General features: G+C 32.3%; 1 protein-coding gene across 1 annotated transcript; it reads left to right on the top strand.

The window, feature by feature from the left end:
* The first annotated feature begins 11,650 nt into the window (after positions 1 to 11,650).
* On the top strand, positions 11,651 to 14,372 carry LOC108471189 (GEM-like protein 1). Its single transcript, XM_017772797.2, has 4 exons — positions 11,651 to 12,226; positions 12,308 to 12,409; positions 12,740 to 13,011; positions 13,974 to 14,372. Exons 1-4 carry the CDS (start codon positions 11,938 to 11,940, stop codon positions 14,154 to 14,156), a joined length of 846 nt encoding a protein of 281 aa, XP_017628286.1. The 5' UTR covers positions 11,651 to 11,937; the 3' UTR covers positions 14,157 to 14,372.
* The last annotated feature ends 433 nt before the right edge of the window (positions 14,373 to 14,805 follow it).

The raw sequence follows: 14,805 nt of genomic DNA, 5'->3' as shown, positions 1-14,805 counted from the left end.
CAGTTATAGATAAAGTTGATTGTACTTAAACCTAGGTGATAAAAAGAGAGATGTATATAAATACTTATTGTTTTATCCAAGTATCTTATTTAATAGACTTCCCTTTATTTTGAAAAGAATGTATTGAAGAAAAAGTTATAAATATTTCAATTTGAACATAAATTTATTCACAATTCGGATAAAAGAATAATTTAAAAATAATTTAAAGCCAATCTAAGATCAACGACAAAAAATGTTTTCAAAACTGTCAAGAAAAGTTACTTTTAGAATATGCTTTTGAGAAATTTGAAAATGTTTAGCATTGATGTAGAAGAAAAATTTTGGATGTAAAATGTCTATTTTAAATATTATATAAAGTAAAAAGTATGTATTTAAATGATATACAAATTCGTTAGTATTATGATATATGAAATATATACACTTAAACTATAATAAAATTATAATTTACTTGAATATAAAGAATCCTTATTTTGACGTGTATTTATCATTATTATTATTATTATTATTATTATTATTATTATTATTATATATTCAACTTAGATTATAATACTGATATATTAAAATAATTTATATTGACTTATTCTTAATAATAAGATATATGAATTACAAATTTTAATTATTTTAATTAATTAATATATATGTTTGTAATATTTAATTTGAAAAATATAAATAATATTTTTAGAATTAAAATGAGAAGTAAATTTATAATTTGACACCTTAACTTTTAAAATCTCAAAAGCTAGAATATTTAATTTTTAATTGATTTGAAAACCAGTTTTAAAACTAATTTAATTTAAAAAACTGTTTATTTATCATTAATTTTGGCTTAAAATATACTTTTAGAACATAATAGTAAATACATAATTAGGAAGACATGAGTTGACTTACTAATATTAAACCTGACGCGAAATAATGTATTAAACACCTAATATTGAAGTATAATATACAACATTCAAGTAATTAATATTATATAAATATAAAATATTTTAAACATTTACCTATGAAACAACAAAATCCATAAATATAGAGAGTTTAGGTATCTAAAAGTGTTGTAGATTGAGTATTAATCTAAAAAGTGTTGTAGATTGAGTATTAATTGATTAGCATAGGTATTGTTACTAATGTAGAAGGATGTGAGTTCGAATTGGAGTTCGAATGTATTGAAACATATTATCTTCCTATTTACGAGTTAAAGAGGGGCATTAAATACTTTTAGATATTGTCTTAAAAAGAACAAATATTATCAAAATTTTTAATAAAATTATTTAAAAATATATATATATATATATCTAAAAAGTGTTAAATTATATAAAATCCCAATCACAACTTTCATCGTTATTTTTGTTATAACGACAGTTTCCCTGGCTTTTCACGTCATTTCTTAGCTTTTTCTTTTAACTTTGTCAACCAATTTAATGATAATGCATAAGTGCACCTTTTTCTTCTATTTTTTTTTTCAAATAGGTCCACGCAAAGATTAATATTTAATAAACAAATTAACTTATATTTAAAGTTAGGTTATTACATTCCATTTTAAGAAATGGTATTTTTTTTAAATTTAGTCTAAATATCTCAACTTCTTTTCTCCAAATTATAATTTACTTTGGGTAAATTCTACAAATGGTCACCTAATTGTGTCTATACTTTTATTTTGGTCATCTAACTTTAAAATGTTCAATTTAGACACTAAAGTTTGAATTCATTCTTGTTCTGGTCATATGCAATTAAATTGATAAACGAAAAGCCTTTTTTTATTGGTATAATAATATATTTAGTCCTCAATACTTACATATTCTATCAATTTGATCCTAATTCTAAATAATTCAATAAATTTAACATTTCACATTTACAATTTCTATCAAATTGATCCTTAAAATTTCAAATCAAAGCTTTCAACTTTTAAAATAGAGGCATTCCACATCTAAAAATTTGTAACCCCTCCAAAAAAAAAAAAAACTTATCTCAACAAGCGGACCTTTTTTCAAGCTAATTCTTGATACCAATGAGTTTATCTTGAAATTTTATTTCCTTTTTCCCATTAGTTTTCTTCTAAATTTAATATTTTATAACCCTTTGATTAATAAAATTTTGGCTAAAGAATATGGAAAAACCTTAAAAAAACACTTTAGATTTAATCTTGTTGTTAACGGTATGATATTTCCATCAAGGTACATAGAAATAGTCCTCAAAGTTGGTCCTTGAAATTGGAAATTAAATCGAGTTAAAAAATATGGCTTTGAAAAATCCAATTGTTCAATCAATAATTATATAAGAAAAACTTATGAACATTTAATTTTTCATAAGAAAAAATTATGAAAGAACTAATTGAATTTTCTTTTGTTACATTGATAATGATTTTTTTTAATTTTATAAATTGATTAAGAGATTATTACGTGTTCTATTTGTTTTAATTTTAAATCCACAATAAGCAATGTGTACTAATAACCTGATTTAGCGTCAAACCATTTACCTACTTAATTAAAAACTAAAATTATGCTAGTCAAAGTAAACAATTATTTTTACAAATATTAAATTATTTATATAATTTTATTATATATTATATTTTTAAATTTGTATTTTCTATTATTTTTAATGGTGTTTAGTTAATTTCTAATATTAACTTCTTAAAAATATAAACAAAAAGGTTATGTACCAAATTGGATTGTAGTGCCCCAAAATTTTAGTTTTTGAATTGTAAAATCTTGTTAAGTAATTTATTTTGCTTTAGTGGTTAAGTGTTGTGAATAGTGTGTGTGAGGTTTTGGGCTTGAATTCCTTTTCTTTAAATTTTGTTAAATTTTGCGCAACCATTGACTTTGGATATTAGGTTTATATATTGTTTTCACTTAATTAATAAAAAAATGAGACTGCTGATTCAATGGTAAGACTTTAGCTTACCCAAAGGTTCTGTATTCCAGTTCTTGTGCATGCAAAATAAAAAATATTTTTGATTTCCTTTATCTATATCAGCCAAGGGGTAGAAGTTGTATGGAATTTGAATTCTGGGGGATATCTGATAAAAATCACTAAACGAATTTAGTGGGAAAGTGAGTATTTTTTTAGGTTTTTTTCAGAATTATCCCAATTTTTTTCCAAAATCCTCCTAAATTTGTCATCCTCTTTCCCCATCTCCTTCTCTATCTCACGCTTCAAATTCATCTCTTTGCTCCACATACGTTTGTTCTCATTTTTGCTTCTGTATTTTTTTTTTCAATCTTCTACTTCTTGTTCTTATTTCGCCATCATTTCTACGATATTTGCATGGTGTCAATAGAGTTGATCGTAAGTAAGTTTGGTGTAAGTATCAGTACTTACAGTTGCAAGGTTTTAGTTTTCTTGGTATTCAATTTGCGTTTTGGTGCGTTACAAAATTTGTTGTTTAATAGTTATGGTTTTCTGATAGGAGAAGGACGTGAGGCTTATGATGTTTTTCTAGAGATCTAGGCTCAGCTTAGGCGGTTATGCTTGCAAGGATAAGTGGAGGAAAATTTCGGTTAAGGGTCGGTTTAGTTAGTTTGTATTTATTGTTTATTCACGTCTGATTTGGTGGATAAATTTAGTACAAGACTTGTTTATTAGTTTTTTTTAAAGATGTTTAGGTGATGGGATCCTCGCTATTGTGTTCACATCGGAAAACTGACAAGGTATGTAACGAAAACCCTGAAAAATAGCGAACGACGTGATGTTGAAAAGCTCACTATCGATGTCACACGGTTGTGTGGACCATATAAGCTGGGTTATTTAGGTCGTGTGGGCCACACAAATATGTGCCATATTGTGTGGACGACATAGGCTCAGCCAGTTAGGCCATGTGGGTCCAATTTTTGTAAAATTTAGTTAAGGCCGTATTTAAAGTGTGATTTGAGAATAGCCATTTCGTAGGCTCTGAAATATGTTATGTATGATTTATAATTATGAAACATGATATTCTACTTCTGTTTATTTGAATTTTGAAAGCATGATTTTATAATCTGATGTGTTAGTGTCACAGGGCTAGATCTTTCATCTCGCGATCTTTGTAGCCTTAGGCGATCTGTTAGTCCAAATTTTCCTAAGTCAGCCTTTACTCAAGTAGGGATTCCTTAAAAACTCCTCCAAGGCACTAATTTATATAGCGAAAGAAAACTTATGCCAAAAGAAGCCACAAAGAACAGTTTTGTAACTCCACATTACAAACTCCCATAGTTAGGGCCTCCTCGAAATTTACCGTCTTGATCTTCCTATTCGATTTCTTAATTGAGAAACCAAGTTTCCCCGCAGCCTTTTCTGATATGAATAAGTTTGATGCTCCCATATCAACAAGAGCACTCCTCTTTTGACCTGCAATGTTGATGTCTACAAATATCAACCCTTCTCTACCGTTCCTTTTCTTAGGAATGAGCACCATCGAATTGACCCTCGATGTCTTTTTCTAAATAGGTTTCTCCTTTTCTAGCTCATTATTCTTCTTGATAGCCGAAAATGAAGATACCTTTGGCCAGTCCCTCTTCATATGCAGTCCCTTACAAAGGTATCATCTCAACTTTCCCCTCTTCTTTTTTAGGCTATTATGTCTCTACTTCCCATTTCGTGGCTTCTCATTACCACCATTGCTACTACTATCATTTTCATAATCGCTATGTCTCTCTTTATCTTCCTTATGGTACCTATCATTGCCCCTCTCACTGGGCTTGGAAGATTCAAACTTGTCTCTTCTCGGAACAAGTTCCACTAAAGACTCTACTACCATCATGGCATTAGTAAGTTCCTAAACTCCTCGACATTGCAATTCTTGTTTCACCCATAGTTTCAACCAATCCGCAAAGGAGAAAAATGCTTTATTCTTGCTCAAATTAGAAATTGGGAGCATGAGTTCACTGAACTCCCGCCCATACTCCCTAACTGTGCCTTGTTGCATAAGCCGCCGCAACTTTGCTCGAGCTTCATCTTTGGTATACTCGGGTTAAAGCTGTGCTTTGAACTCCTTTTGGAACTCCTCCCAAGTCCCAATCTCAGTCCTACCACGTCTCACATTAGTGGACCTACGTCACCACCATAACAAAGCAACGTCAGTAAAATACATAGCAATACTATTTACCTTTATGGCATCATCCTTGATGCCCATCACACGGAAGTATTACCCCATGGCCCAAAGAAAGTTGTCCACTTCACTTGCAAACCATACCCCTTTAAACGTTTTCGGTTTGGGTACATTCATTGCCTGCTGCTTTGAAACCAACATTCCATTACCCATAGTAGCCTTGAAAATCTTGAGCTCCCCCTGAAGCTCATTGATCTATTCCTTCAAAGTTGTCACCATAGCCTTAAGAGCATCATCCTTTTTAGCCAGGTTATTTTTTGAGGAACCGATAGTATCCCATACATATTCTCTAAGCTGCTCTTTCATGGACTGCAACCCATCAGTGATTCTATTATCGACTTCGTCGATCCTCTTTTTGACGTCCCCTATGGACTCCTCTAGAATGATGACTCGACCATCCAAAGCTGAGAATAAATCCCTTGACCGAATCACTTTTCTGGCCTTTCCGTGGGTCTCCATTGGCTCACTCTGACTGACAACTTCTTTCGACATCCCAACAGTGCCTTCGAACTAATAGCTCGAATACCACTATCATAGGGCTAAATCTTTAATCTTGTGATTCGTGCAGCCTTAGGTGATCTGTTCGTCCAAACTCACCTAAGTTAGCCTTTACTCAAGTGAGGATTCCTTAAAAACTCCTCCCAGGCACCAATTTATATAGCAGAAGCAAATTTATGCCAAAATAAGCCACAAAGAACAATAGAAAGCCACAAAAAGAATGCACACGAGGCGTTTGAGTAAATGCTCTCAGAATTCTATTACTCTTAAGAATTCAGTTTATAATGGATGATTTGAAAGTGAGGGGGAGGCTCTCTATTTATAGTTGAAATCCCCCAAAATCGACGGTTAAGATTAAATTATATCAACGGACGAGATTAACCTATCCCTTAATTTTAGGGATTTACAAGATTACATCATATCATATCCAATCTACAAGATATGATTCCCCTACTTACTAAAAATAACCTAAGTTGCCATATCTTCATTATCGGGCTAACCAAGCTTCAATCTGATAGACTTCTCTAACAGTTCTTTGAATCAAGCCAATTCTCGTAGGCTAAATGTTCCCAATCTAATCGATAGTACTCCATGGGGCGCATCTTGTACCATGGTCACAGGCTTTGCACTTTGACCCGTGACATTAGCATGTATGACATGTATGTATCTAATATCTGATTAGTATTGCATGAATATTAGGGTGGGATATTGATAAGACAGAGGAAGTGTTAGCAGTTTAATAAATTTCCTTATCTGGTGGCTAATACCACATATTTGTTCTGGTTGCATTGCCACACTTATCTATTTTTGGCAGCTTGACTGTACTGTTCTGAAAAATGACATACGCTCACTTATAGGTATGTAGGGTTGGATGGGAATTTATTACCCTAATTAGTGTGTAACGATGAACGGAGATGGTGTGTAGCGAATGGGGGTAGGATCTGATTCTATATTTAATTTTGCATCTGGTTCTGTATATGAATATGAGTATAATTATGTAATTGGACTACAACTGCATACGTATCTATTAATTTATATGTTTCTAATTTTTTTGTTGGGTTGAGTTTCACACTGGGCTCGTAAGCTCACCTTTTATTTAATCCTTTTAGGTAATCAATAAACCTAGGAGTGGATGGCGTACGGGAACTCGAAATAGGATTTTTTTGATAAAGTGGTTTAAATGGACTTTATGTTTAATTTGGACTTTTCAGACTTTTGAATTGTAAATTATTTTGCACTTTACTTTCGTTTTAGCGTGCTTTTCCGAATTAATTAGTATTAAGTTTCTAATATTAAAATTCTATTTTGTCTAGTTTGTCGAATGAGAAAATGTCCCCGATATAAGATTCTTTTTCGAACGAGGGTTATGGTTGTTTATCGCGCTAGATAGCTTCTCTTCGTAGTGTTCGAGCCAACTTTTCTATTTCTAATTCAAATTCTAGAGTTTCCAGTTTTGACCTTGTCATAAGGAAAACAAATGGAAATTAAAAAAAATATTTCCAATCCCCGAAATTGGTGCCAAAATTTAATGGATGTCGAAACCACCAAATAAAAATTCCTACGACAAAATAATACGAAATAGTAGTATAGAGTAGTAGAGTCAAATCCACAGGGATTGATTGTCTAATTTCAACTTTTCTTATTAATAGAATTGCTGTCATGACAATAGTCGTGCCCATGACTCGTGACGAGCTTAGTGAAAAGAAAAAGAAATAAAATAAATAAGGGGGAATGAAAATGTTTGAAAAGTAAATAATCTGTAATTGCAGCAAATAAAAATTATATTAATCGAAAATAAAATAAGTAAATGGAATTAAACTTCATAAGAAATTATATAAAGTCTTATCCTTAAACTCAGTTAATCCCAGTTCTGAATCAATCATTAAAAATGAGTTTTCTACTTCAAACCATAGTGGCTAAGAACGTCCTAACCACCAATTTTTCCTTTCGTAGTTGATTCCGATACGACCTGCAAACTAACCCTTACTGACTGTCTAACCACGATACACGTGTTCGCAATTCAAGACCTTAGTAGTCTTGCATTTTGAAAAACCAAACTTGGATCAACAACCTCAACTACATGGGTCATTTAAATTCGATCATTATTTCCTTTGACAAAAATCTCACTAGTATGACCCTTCCAGGATACACCAATTTGTTCACAGGAATTCGAATAAAGCACAGTCGACTCGACTTCCCAACTGTACACCAAACAAATCCAACCCAACACACACTTTTTTAATTGAAATTGAATTGACTTTAAGGGACAAATTTGTATTATCCTATATTCCGAAGAGATGGTGAATACCGTTATGAAAGATTTTTAGTGCAGATTCATTTCTCACGATTTTGACCGGAAAGAATACTGACCTAAAGCTAAGTATAAGTTTAGTAAAACATGAAATTAATCATACTTTGTTGGTTTATGTAAATGATTTTCAATGAAATTTATGGACCGTGGAAAGGGAAAGAGACTTAGGAAGTAATTTAGCCAAAATTAAGGAATGGAAAGAGTATGACAGAATCCTTGCACTTAGTCATGGCGTTTGAAAGAAAAGAAACGAAGAAATCTTATTCAACTTCCAAGTGTATTCAAGTGTGTTTTTCAAAAACCACCAGAGACCTTATTTATATATATATATATATATATATATATATTATAAACTAAAATTAGCCTAACTCACCTAACAACTAATTACATGAAATCACATTCATATCAAATTTTTTTCTAAATATGAGTTTTACAAATTTAAAAATCTGATTAGCCCTTAAATGTCTCTAATTTTCTAATTCGACTTCCTCTTTTATTGCTTGTGCTCAATTTAGTCATTTTTTGCTTGTTTTTGAATTAAAGCGTCTGAATTTCATTTCTAATAGAATTTAAAGATAAAATCACCAATTTAGAAAGAATTAATTCGATTTGAACATGTAAAATATGAAAAATAAACATGTTATCAGCAAGTGTGAGTTCTGGTTGAGGGAAGTTACTTTTTTAGGACATGTAGTTTTTTGCTAAGTGTATCCACGTGGACTCGAAAAATATTGAGGCTGTTCTTGAGTGAAAATAACCTAAGAATGTGTTTGAGATTTAGAGTTTTCTCAGTTTGGCAGGATACTATTAGAGATTTGTAGAAAGGTTCGCGCTTATCGTAACTCCCTTGACTAAGTTATTGCATAAGAACGTGTTGTTTGTGTGGACTGATTAGCAGTAATCGAGTTTTGAGAAGCTTAAATCTATTTTGACTTAGGCACCCATTTTGATACAGACTGAATCTGGTAATGAGTTTGTTGTGTTTAGTGATGCATACCACACTAGGTTGGGTTGTGTATTGATGAAAGAGGGTAAAGTGGTGGCTTACGCATCCAGACAACTTAAGTCTCATGAAGGAAACTATTCGATGCACGACCTTGAGTTAGTTATGGTTGTCTTCGCATTGAAAATTTCGAGGCATTACCTATATGGTGAGAGGTGTATTATCTACACTGATCACAAAAGCCTTAAGTACCTTTTCACTCAGAAGGAGTTGAATATTAGGCAACGTAAATGGATAGAGTTGCTTAAGGACTACGACTGCATCATAGAGTATCATCTTGTAAGGCCAAATGATGGTCGATGCTCTTAGTCGAAGATCGATGTCTGAGTTGAGGGAGATGTTTGCTCGCCTAAGTTTGTTTAAGAATGGTGGCTTTTTAGCTGAGTTGCAAGTTAAACTGACATGGATTGACTAGATTTGGGGTAAGTAGTTATTGGATGAATCTCTGGTTCTTCGGGTTTAGCAGGTTAAGAGGGTAAAACTTTTGATTTTTTATTTAATAGTGAGGGTGTGTTTTGCTTTAGATGTCGAATTTGTATGCCAAATGATACCAAGTTGAGGTAGTCCATCTTACGGGAAGTGCATAGTAACCTTTATGCTATGCATCCCGGTGGAAATTAGATGTACCGTGATCTCTAAGAGTTGTATTGGTGGCCCGATTTGAAACGAAAGTTAATTGACTTTGTGTCTCGTTGTTTGATGTGCCAACATGTTAAGGCTGAGCATAAACTTCCATCAGGTTTGCTTCAATTTGTTAAGATTCCGTTGTGAAAATGAGAATGGGTAACTATGAACTTCGTTAGTGGGTTGCCCTTGACACCCACTAAGAAGGATTCTGTTTGGGTTTTCATGGATTGATTGATCAAGTCTGTTCATTTCCTTCCGGTTCAAACCGACTATTCTCTACAAAAGTTGGTGAAATTGTACATTTCCAAGATTATAAGACTTCATTGGGTTTCAGTGTCGATTATCTCAGATCAAGACCCTTAATTTACGTCTCGATTTTAGAAGAAACTGCATGAGGCTTTGGGTACTTAATTAGACTTTAGTACTTTGTTCCATATAAAGACTGATAGGCAATCTGAGAGGGTGGTTCAGATACTGGAGGATATGCTATGGAGTTGTGTTATCGACTTCTGTAGTAGTTGGGAGGAGTTTCTGCCACTCGCTGAATTTGCTTATAATAATAGCTTTCAGTTCAATATTTAGATAGTACCGTATGAGCTTTATATGGTCGTAACTTTCACACTCCGATATGTTGGATTGAGTTGGGTCAGAGGAGGATTATGGGTCCAGATATGGTTTCTGAGACTGAGGATAAGGTCAAATTGATTCGGGAAAGTCTTAATTCAGCTTCTAACAGATAGAAGTCTTATGAAGATCTTAAGAGAAAAGATATTGGGTTTGCTATGGGAGATCAAGTTTTCCTTAAAGGTGTCTCTGTGAATGCATTATTTGAAAATGAGAAAATTTTCAAGACATATGTTAATATGAGATGCTATTGTCCCTAAAGACCTTTTTAGTATCATGTAATCATATTAGATCTTGACCAGAGCTGAAATTAAGGTGGGTTAAATTTCTAAATAGGTGGTAAGTTTTTTTTAGTTTAGAGGTGAAGTTAAAAATTTTTTAACAGTAAAATTAAGTTAGGTATTTTTATAAGAGCTAAAATATATTATATTATTTTATTATTTTATATTTTTATAATTTTTAAATAATTAAATTAAAGTTCTATCATTTTAGGAGATAAAATATAAATTTTACTATGCTTTAATTTATAATTTTATAAAATTTAAAGGGTCAAACATATAATTTTTCATTTTAAGAGACTAAAACCTTTGCCAACACTTTACGCCGCCCTTGTTATTACTGTTTCTCTACCTACAAGGCTTGAATCCAAAAATTTATTTAAAATTATCAAATTCTTTACTAGTCAAAACTCTTATTTAGGAGAATATACTTAAGTAAATAATTATATAATCTATAGGGTGTTGAATTCTTACTCTAATTTCTTTCTTTATTTTTTAGAAAATTGCATATAGATTCAAAAATTATGCAACCCTATTTTTATGATATCATAGTGCTATTTGATTTTTTATATTAATTAGGCATTCTATTACACACGTATATTTATGAAAATTACATATTTAAAATATGAATGTTAGTTTTAAAATAATATATAATAAATAATAAAATATATGATTTGAAACTAATTAATAATAATATATGAAATATAGACGATATTAAAATTAAAAAGATTAATTTGTGAGTAAAATAAAATTTAAACACATAAATACTCTATATTAAGAAAACCAAATATATTGCAATCATTTATTATGATGTTATCATCAATCTTTAGTCGTTGTCAAGTTAACTTGTAACACCAACTTAATCAACAATATCATTAATATATAAACTATATATAATATAGTAAAATGTAAATATCATAATAAAATAAAAATTTAATTTAGTGGCGAATTTAATGTTTTATTGATATAAGTAATGCAAGTTTAAATCTCATAACATGTGAATTTTTAATTTTTAAAAAAAATTGAAGAAATTTTAAATAATATAATTTATTTTAATTAAAAATATTCACAAATTTTATAATTAAATTAAAGCATGATTGACTCGTAGTAAGGTTTAAATAATAGAATAGATGTGAGGTAATAAAAGAGGACAAGAATATAGATTTATTACCATACAACTTAATCCGACAAAGCCCAAAGAGACACAAAATCCTAGTTATAAACGGGCTTAGTACAATGTTTGGGCTCAAGTTGAAAGGCGAAGCGAAAATCTAGGACGTATAAGGCCTACCGAGTCGGACGTTACCGGATATTATTATGTCGTTGTCGTTGTCCTGTCGTGTGGCCATCTGCCAATTGCCGGCTGCTCCTTCCAATTTCAAATTCAAACCAAAACTTAACGTAACCAAATTCAACCCCACGACGAATCAATCCTACAATATTCCCTCACGATTTGACCCCTTAAAATATTTTCCATTTCTGTTTCTTCTGATCCCAACATCCATATATATAAATCATGAGCCAGCCAGAGTCCGATCCTAGCAACATCCCCGAAGCCAAACAGTCCACAACATCCTCGGACTCAACCCGAGTGCCGCCTCTCTGTTCCGATTACGCTCCGTACCCGAAATTAGACCCCAAGCACGTCGCTCCTCCACCGGAGAATTGGACTAACGTTTCCATGGGTTCCCAGTCGCAGCCTAATCAAGGGCCGGCGACGTTCTCTGGCAGCGCTGCTACCACCATGCCGGCTGAGTCGAATCCTTACGTTTCTCCTGCTCCGGTTCGATCATCTTCCGTCAAGAGTAACCCACTTGCTTCACCTTCTACTAAATTTGTTCTTTTTATTTGAATACCATTCATATTTAAGCCCTTTCGTTTAGCAGATAAGATGGGAGCAGTGAAAGAGGTGTTAGGGAAATTGGGAAAGAAAGCGGCGGAGGATACTAAGAAGGCAAAAGAGATAGCTGGGAACATGTGGCAACATTGTAATTATTTCTCTTTATTGACCACCCTTGGTTCCCCTGCACGATAGACTCAGTGACTCTTGAATTTTTAATATGAATTTTAGGTAGTGTTTGAATTTGGATTTCAAAAATAGTGTAAATCATGGATAAATAAATATATGTAAATATCAGATTAGTTTTCAAAATTATGGATTTGTTGAATATCTATTTAATAGTTTATACATTTCAAATGTATAGCATTAGGGTATTCTCAATACACGATATCAGTTGATTGGATTATGTTATATGAAGTATATATAATTAGTAAGTTTATGGGGTTTTTTTTTTTTGTTGTTGTTGTTGTTGCAACAGTGAAAACTGGGCCAAGTTTTGCTGATGCTGCTGTAGGAAGAATTGCTCAGGGTACCAAAGTTCTTGCAGAAGGTGGTTATGACAAGATTTTCCGAACAACATTTGAGACTGCTCCTGAGGAACAGCTTCTGAAGACTTATGCATGTTACTTGTCCACCTCGGCTGGTCCTGTTATGGGAGTTTTATATTTGTCAAGTCAAAAGCTTGCTTTTTGTAGCGACAATCCTCTGTCTTACCAAGTTGGTGCTCAGACTCAATGGAGCTACTATAAGGTATAAGAGCTTATGTTATGCGTTTCAGTTGGTCAAGTCATTGCATCTGTGTCTAATTGGTTAGGGTTGAGTGTAGACTGATTTTTTTAGATTTTACATTCCCAGGCAGTTCCATATATCACTAAAAGGACATGAATTATGGATTTTTTTCCCTTTATTGATTACATGTTTTGAAATTAGCATATCGGGGGCTCAATGCTTGATGATTCTATTTCTATCATCTATGTGGTTCCACCAAAAGTTGCCGATCCCGGATGCTTTGTTAGATTAAACCTTTGCTTTTAAATAAGCATCTGCAGTTATGACTTATGACCTGTTCGAGTTATTTGCTAAAGTTTTGTAGACCCCTTGTTTCATAAGGTCTTCATCATCTTTGATTTGTTCTTTTTCCTGCTTGGTTACCGTAGTGCTAGTTTTTGAGTTAGTGCTTTTGTAGTTAAAGCTGTGTTTGCCTTAACTTATTAATAAGGAGAAGTTGGTAATGGAATAGGTAAGGCTATTGAAATGAGTTGTAAAATAAGTGATTTTTCTGAGGTAGTTTATGTACCCCATCTTAATACGAATGTTAGATATTCCGTAACTTGTGTTTTGTTTCTTCCTTTCCAATATCCTTCAGTGACAAAATCCAGATATAGAGTTTCTACCTAAATTGCTTCTAACTCTTTTTCTGTAGCAGTACCCTTGTTTGATACCTTTATGCAACACATATCCGGACATGATTCTTCAAGGAATTCTCCAAAAATATGGAAATATTTGAATGTCCTCCTCTTGTTTGGTTTATCAGGATATATGTGTATGTGATTTGTCAAAGATACATCTCTGCTTGTCCGTGTTTGTCAAATTTTGATCCCTGATCGCTAGAACTATGAAACTGGCATCTTACCAACAAGTGACTCAGCTGTTTGGCAAATTTTATTGATCCTTAATTAAACTTGTTGTAACGGTTATTAATGTGATTTTAGGTGGCTATTCCATTACATCAACTAAGGGCAGTGAATCCATCAACAAGCAAGGCAAACTCAGCTGAGAAATACATCCAGATAATATCAGTTGACAACCATGAATTTTGGTTCATGGGCTTTGTACACTATGACAGTGCTGTTAAAAATCTTCAACGACCATTGCAGCCAGCCCGGAGCTCATGATGTTAATATGTTGAGCCAGATTTGTCAGAGTTGAAATAGCATAGTCTTGTTTTACATTTGCATTTATATTCCGATATTCCTTTGTTTCCTAAACTCGTCAGTTGTTGGTGGATATGTTTTACTGATGTCTGTAAGGTATCGGCTTGTTGAATGGTTTAATACTAGATGTGTGTTCATTTATACTTTTTTTTTTAATATATACATTACCTTTTACAATACCAATGATTCCTTATTAGTATTTATATATTTATAAAAATATTATATACCAAATTTAATTAATAAATAATAATTAAGGTCGAACTAGATTGGATTGACCAGGAAATAAATTTACCTTATTCCAGTTCAATTGCAATTTTTGACTAAGCCCTTCAATGAAAGGTTAATTTTCCTCTCCCTAATAATTATGCAAATATAGTCAGTCCCCACAATTTCCTTCTTTCACCCTTTTTATCTCCTCCACCTGCCCTCAACCTTTTTTAAGAATCCTAGGAGAACCCGAGTAGTTATTAGTTTATAGTCCCCCTTTTCTTGGACTAACAGATGTACCAAAAAAGAAAAAAAAGAAGAAGTGGGTCCTATTTTCGTATTTACTCATTCCTAATAAATGTATTGGTTAAATGGGATGGCTTAAAGCTTAAGCTGATAGGAG

This window comes from Gossypium arboreum, chromosome 3 (assembly GCF_025698485.1).
Source record: "Gossypium arboreum isolate Shixiya-1 chromosome 3, ASM2569848v2, whole genome shotgun sequence".
Lineage (NCBI taxonomy): Eukaryota > Viridiplantae > Streptophyta > Magnoliopsida > Malvales > Malvaceae > Gossypium > Gossypium arboreum.
This window is presented reverse-complemented; position numbering and strand designations above follow the sequence as displayed.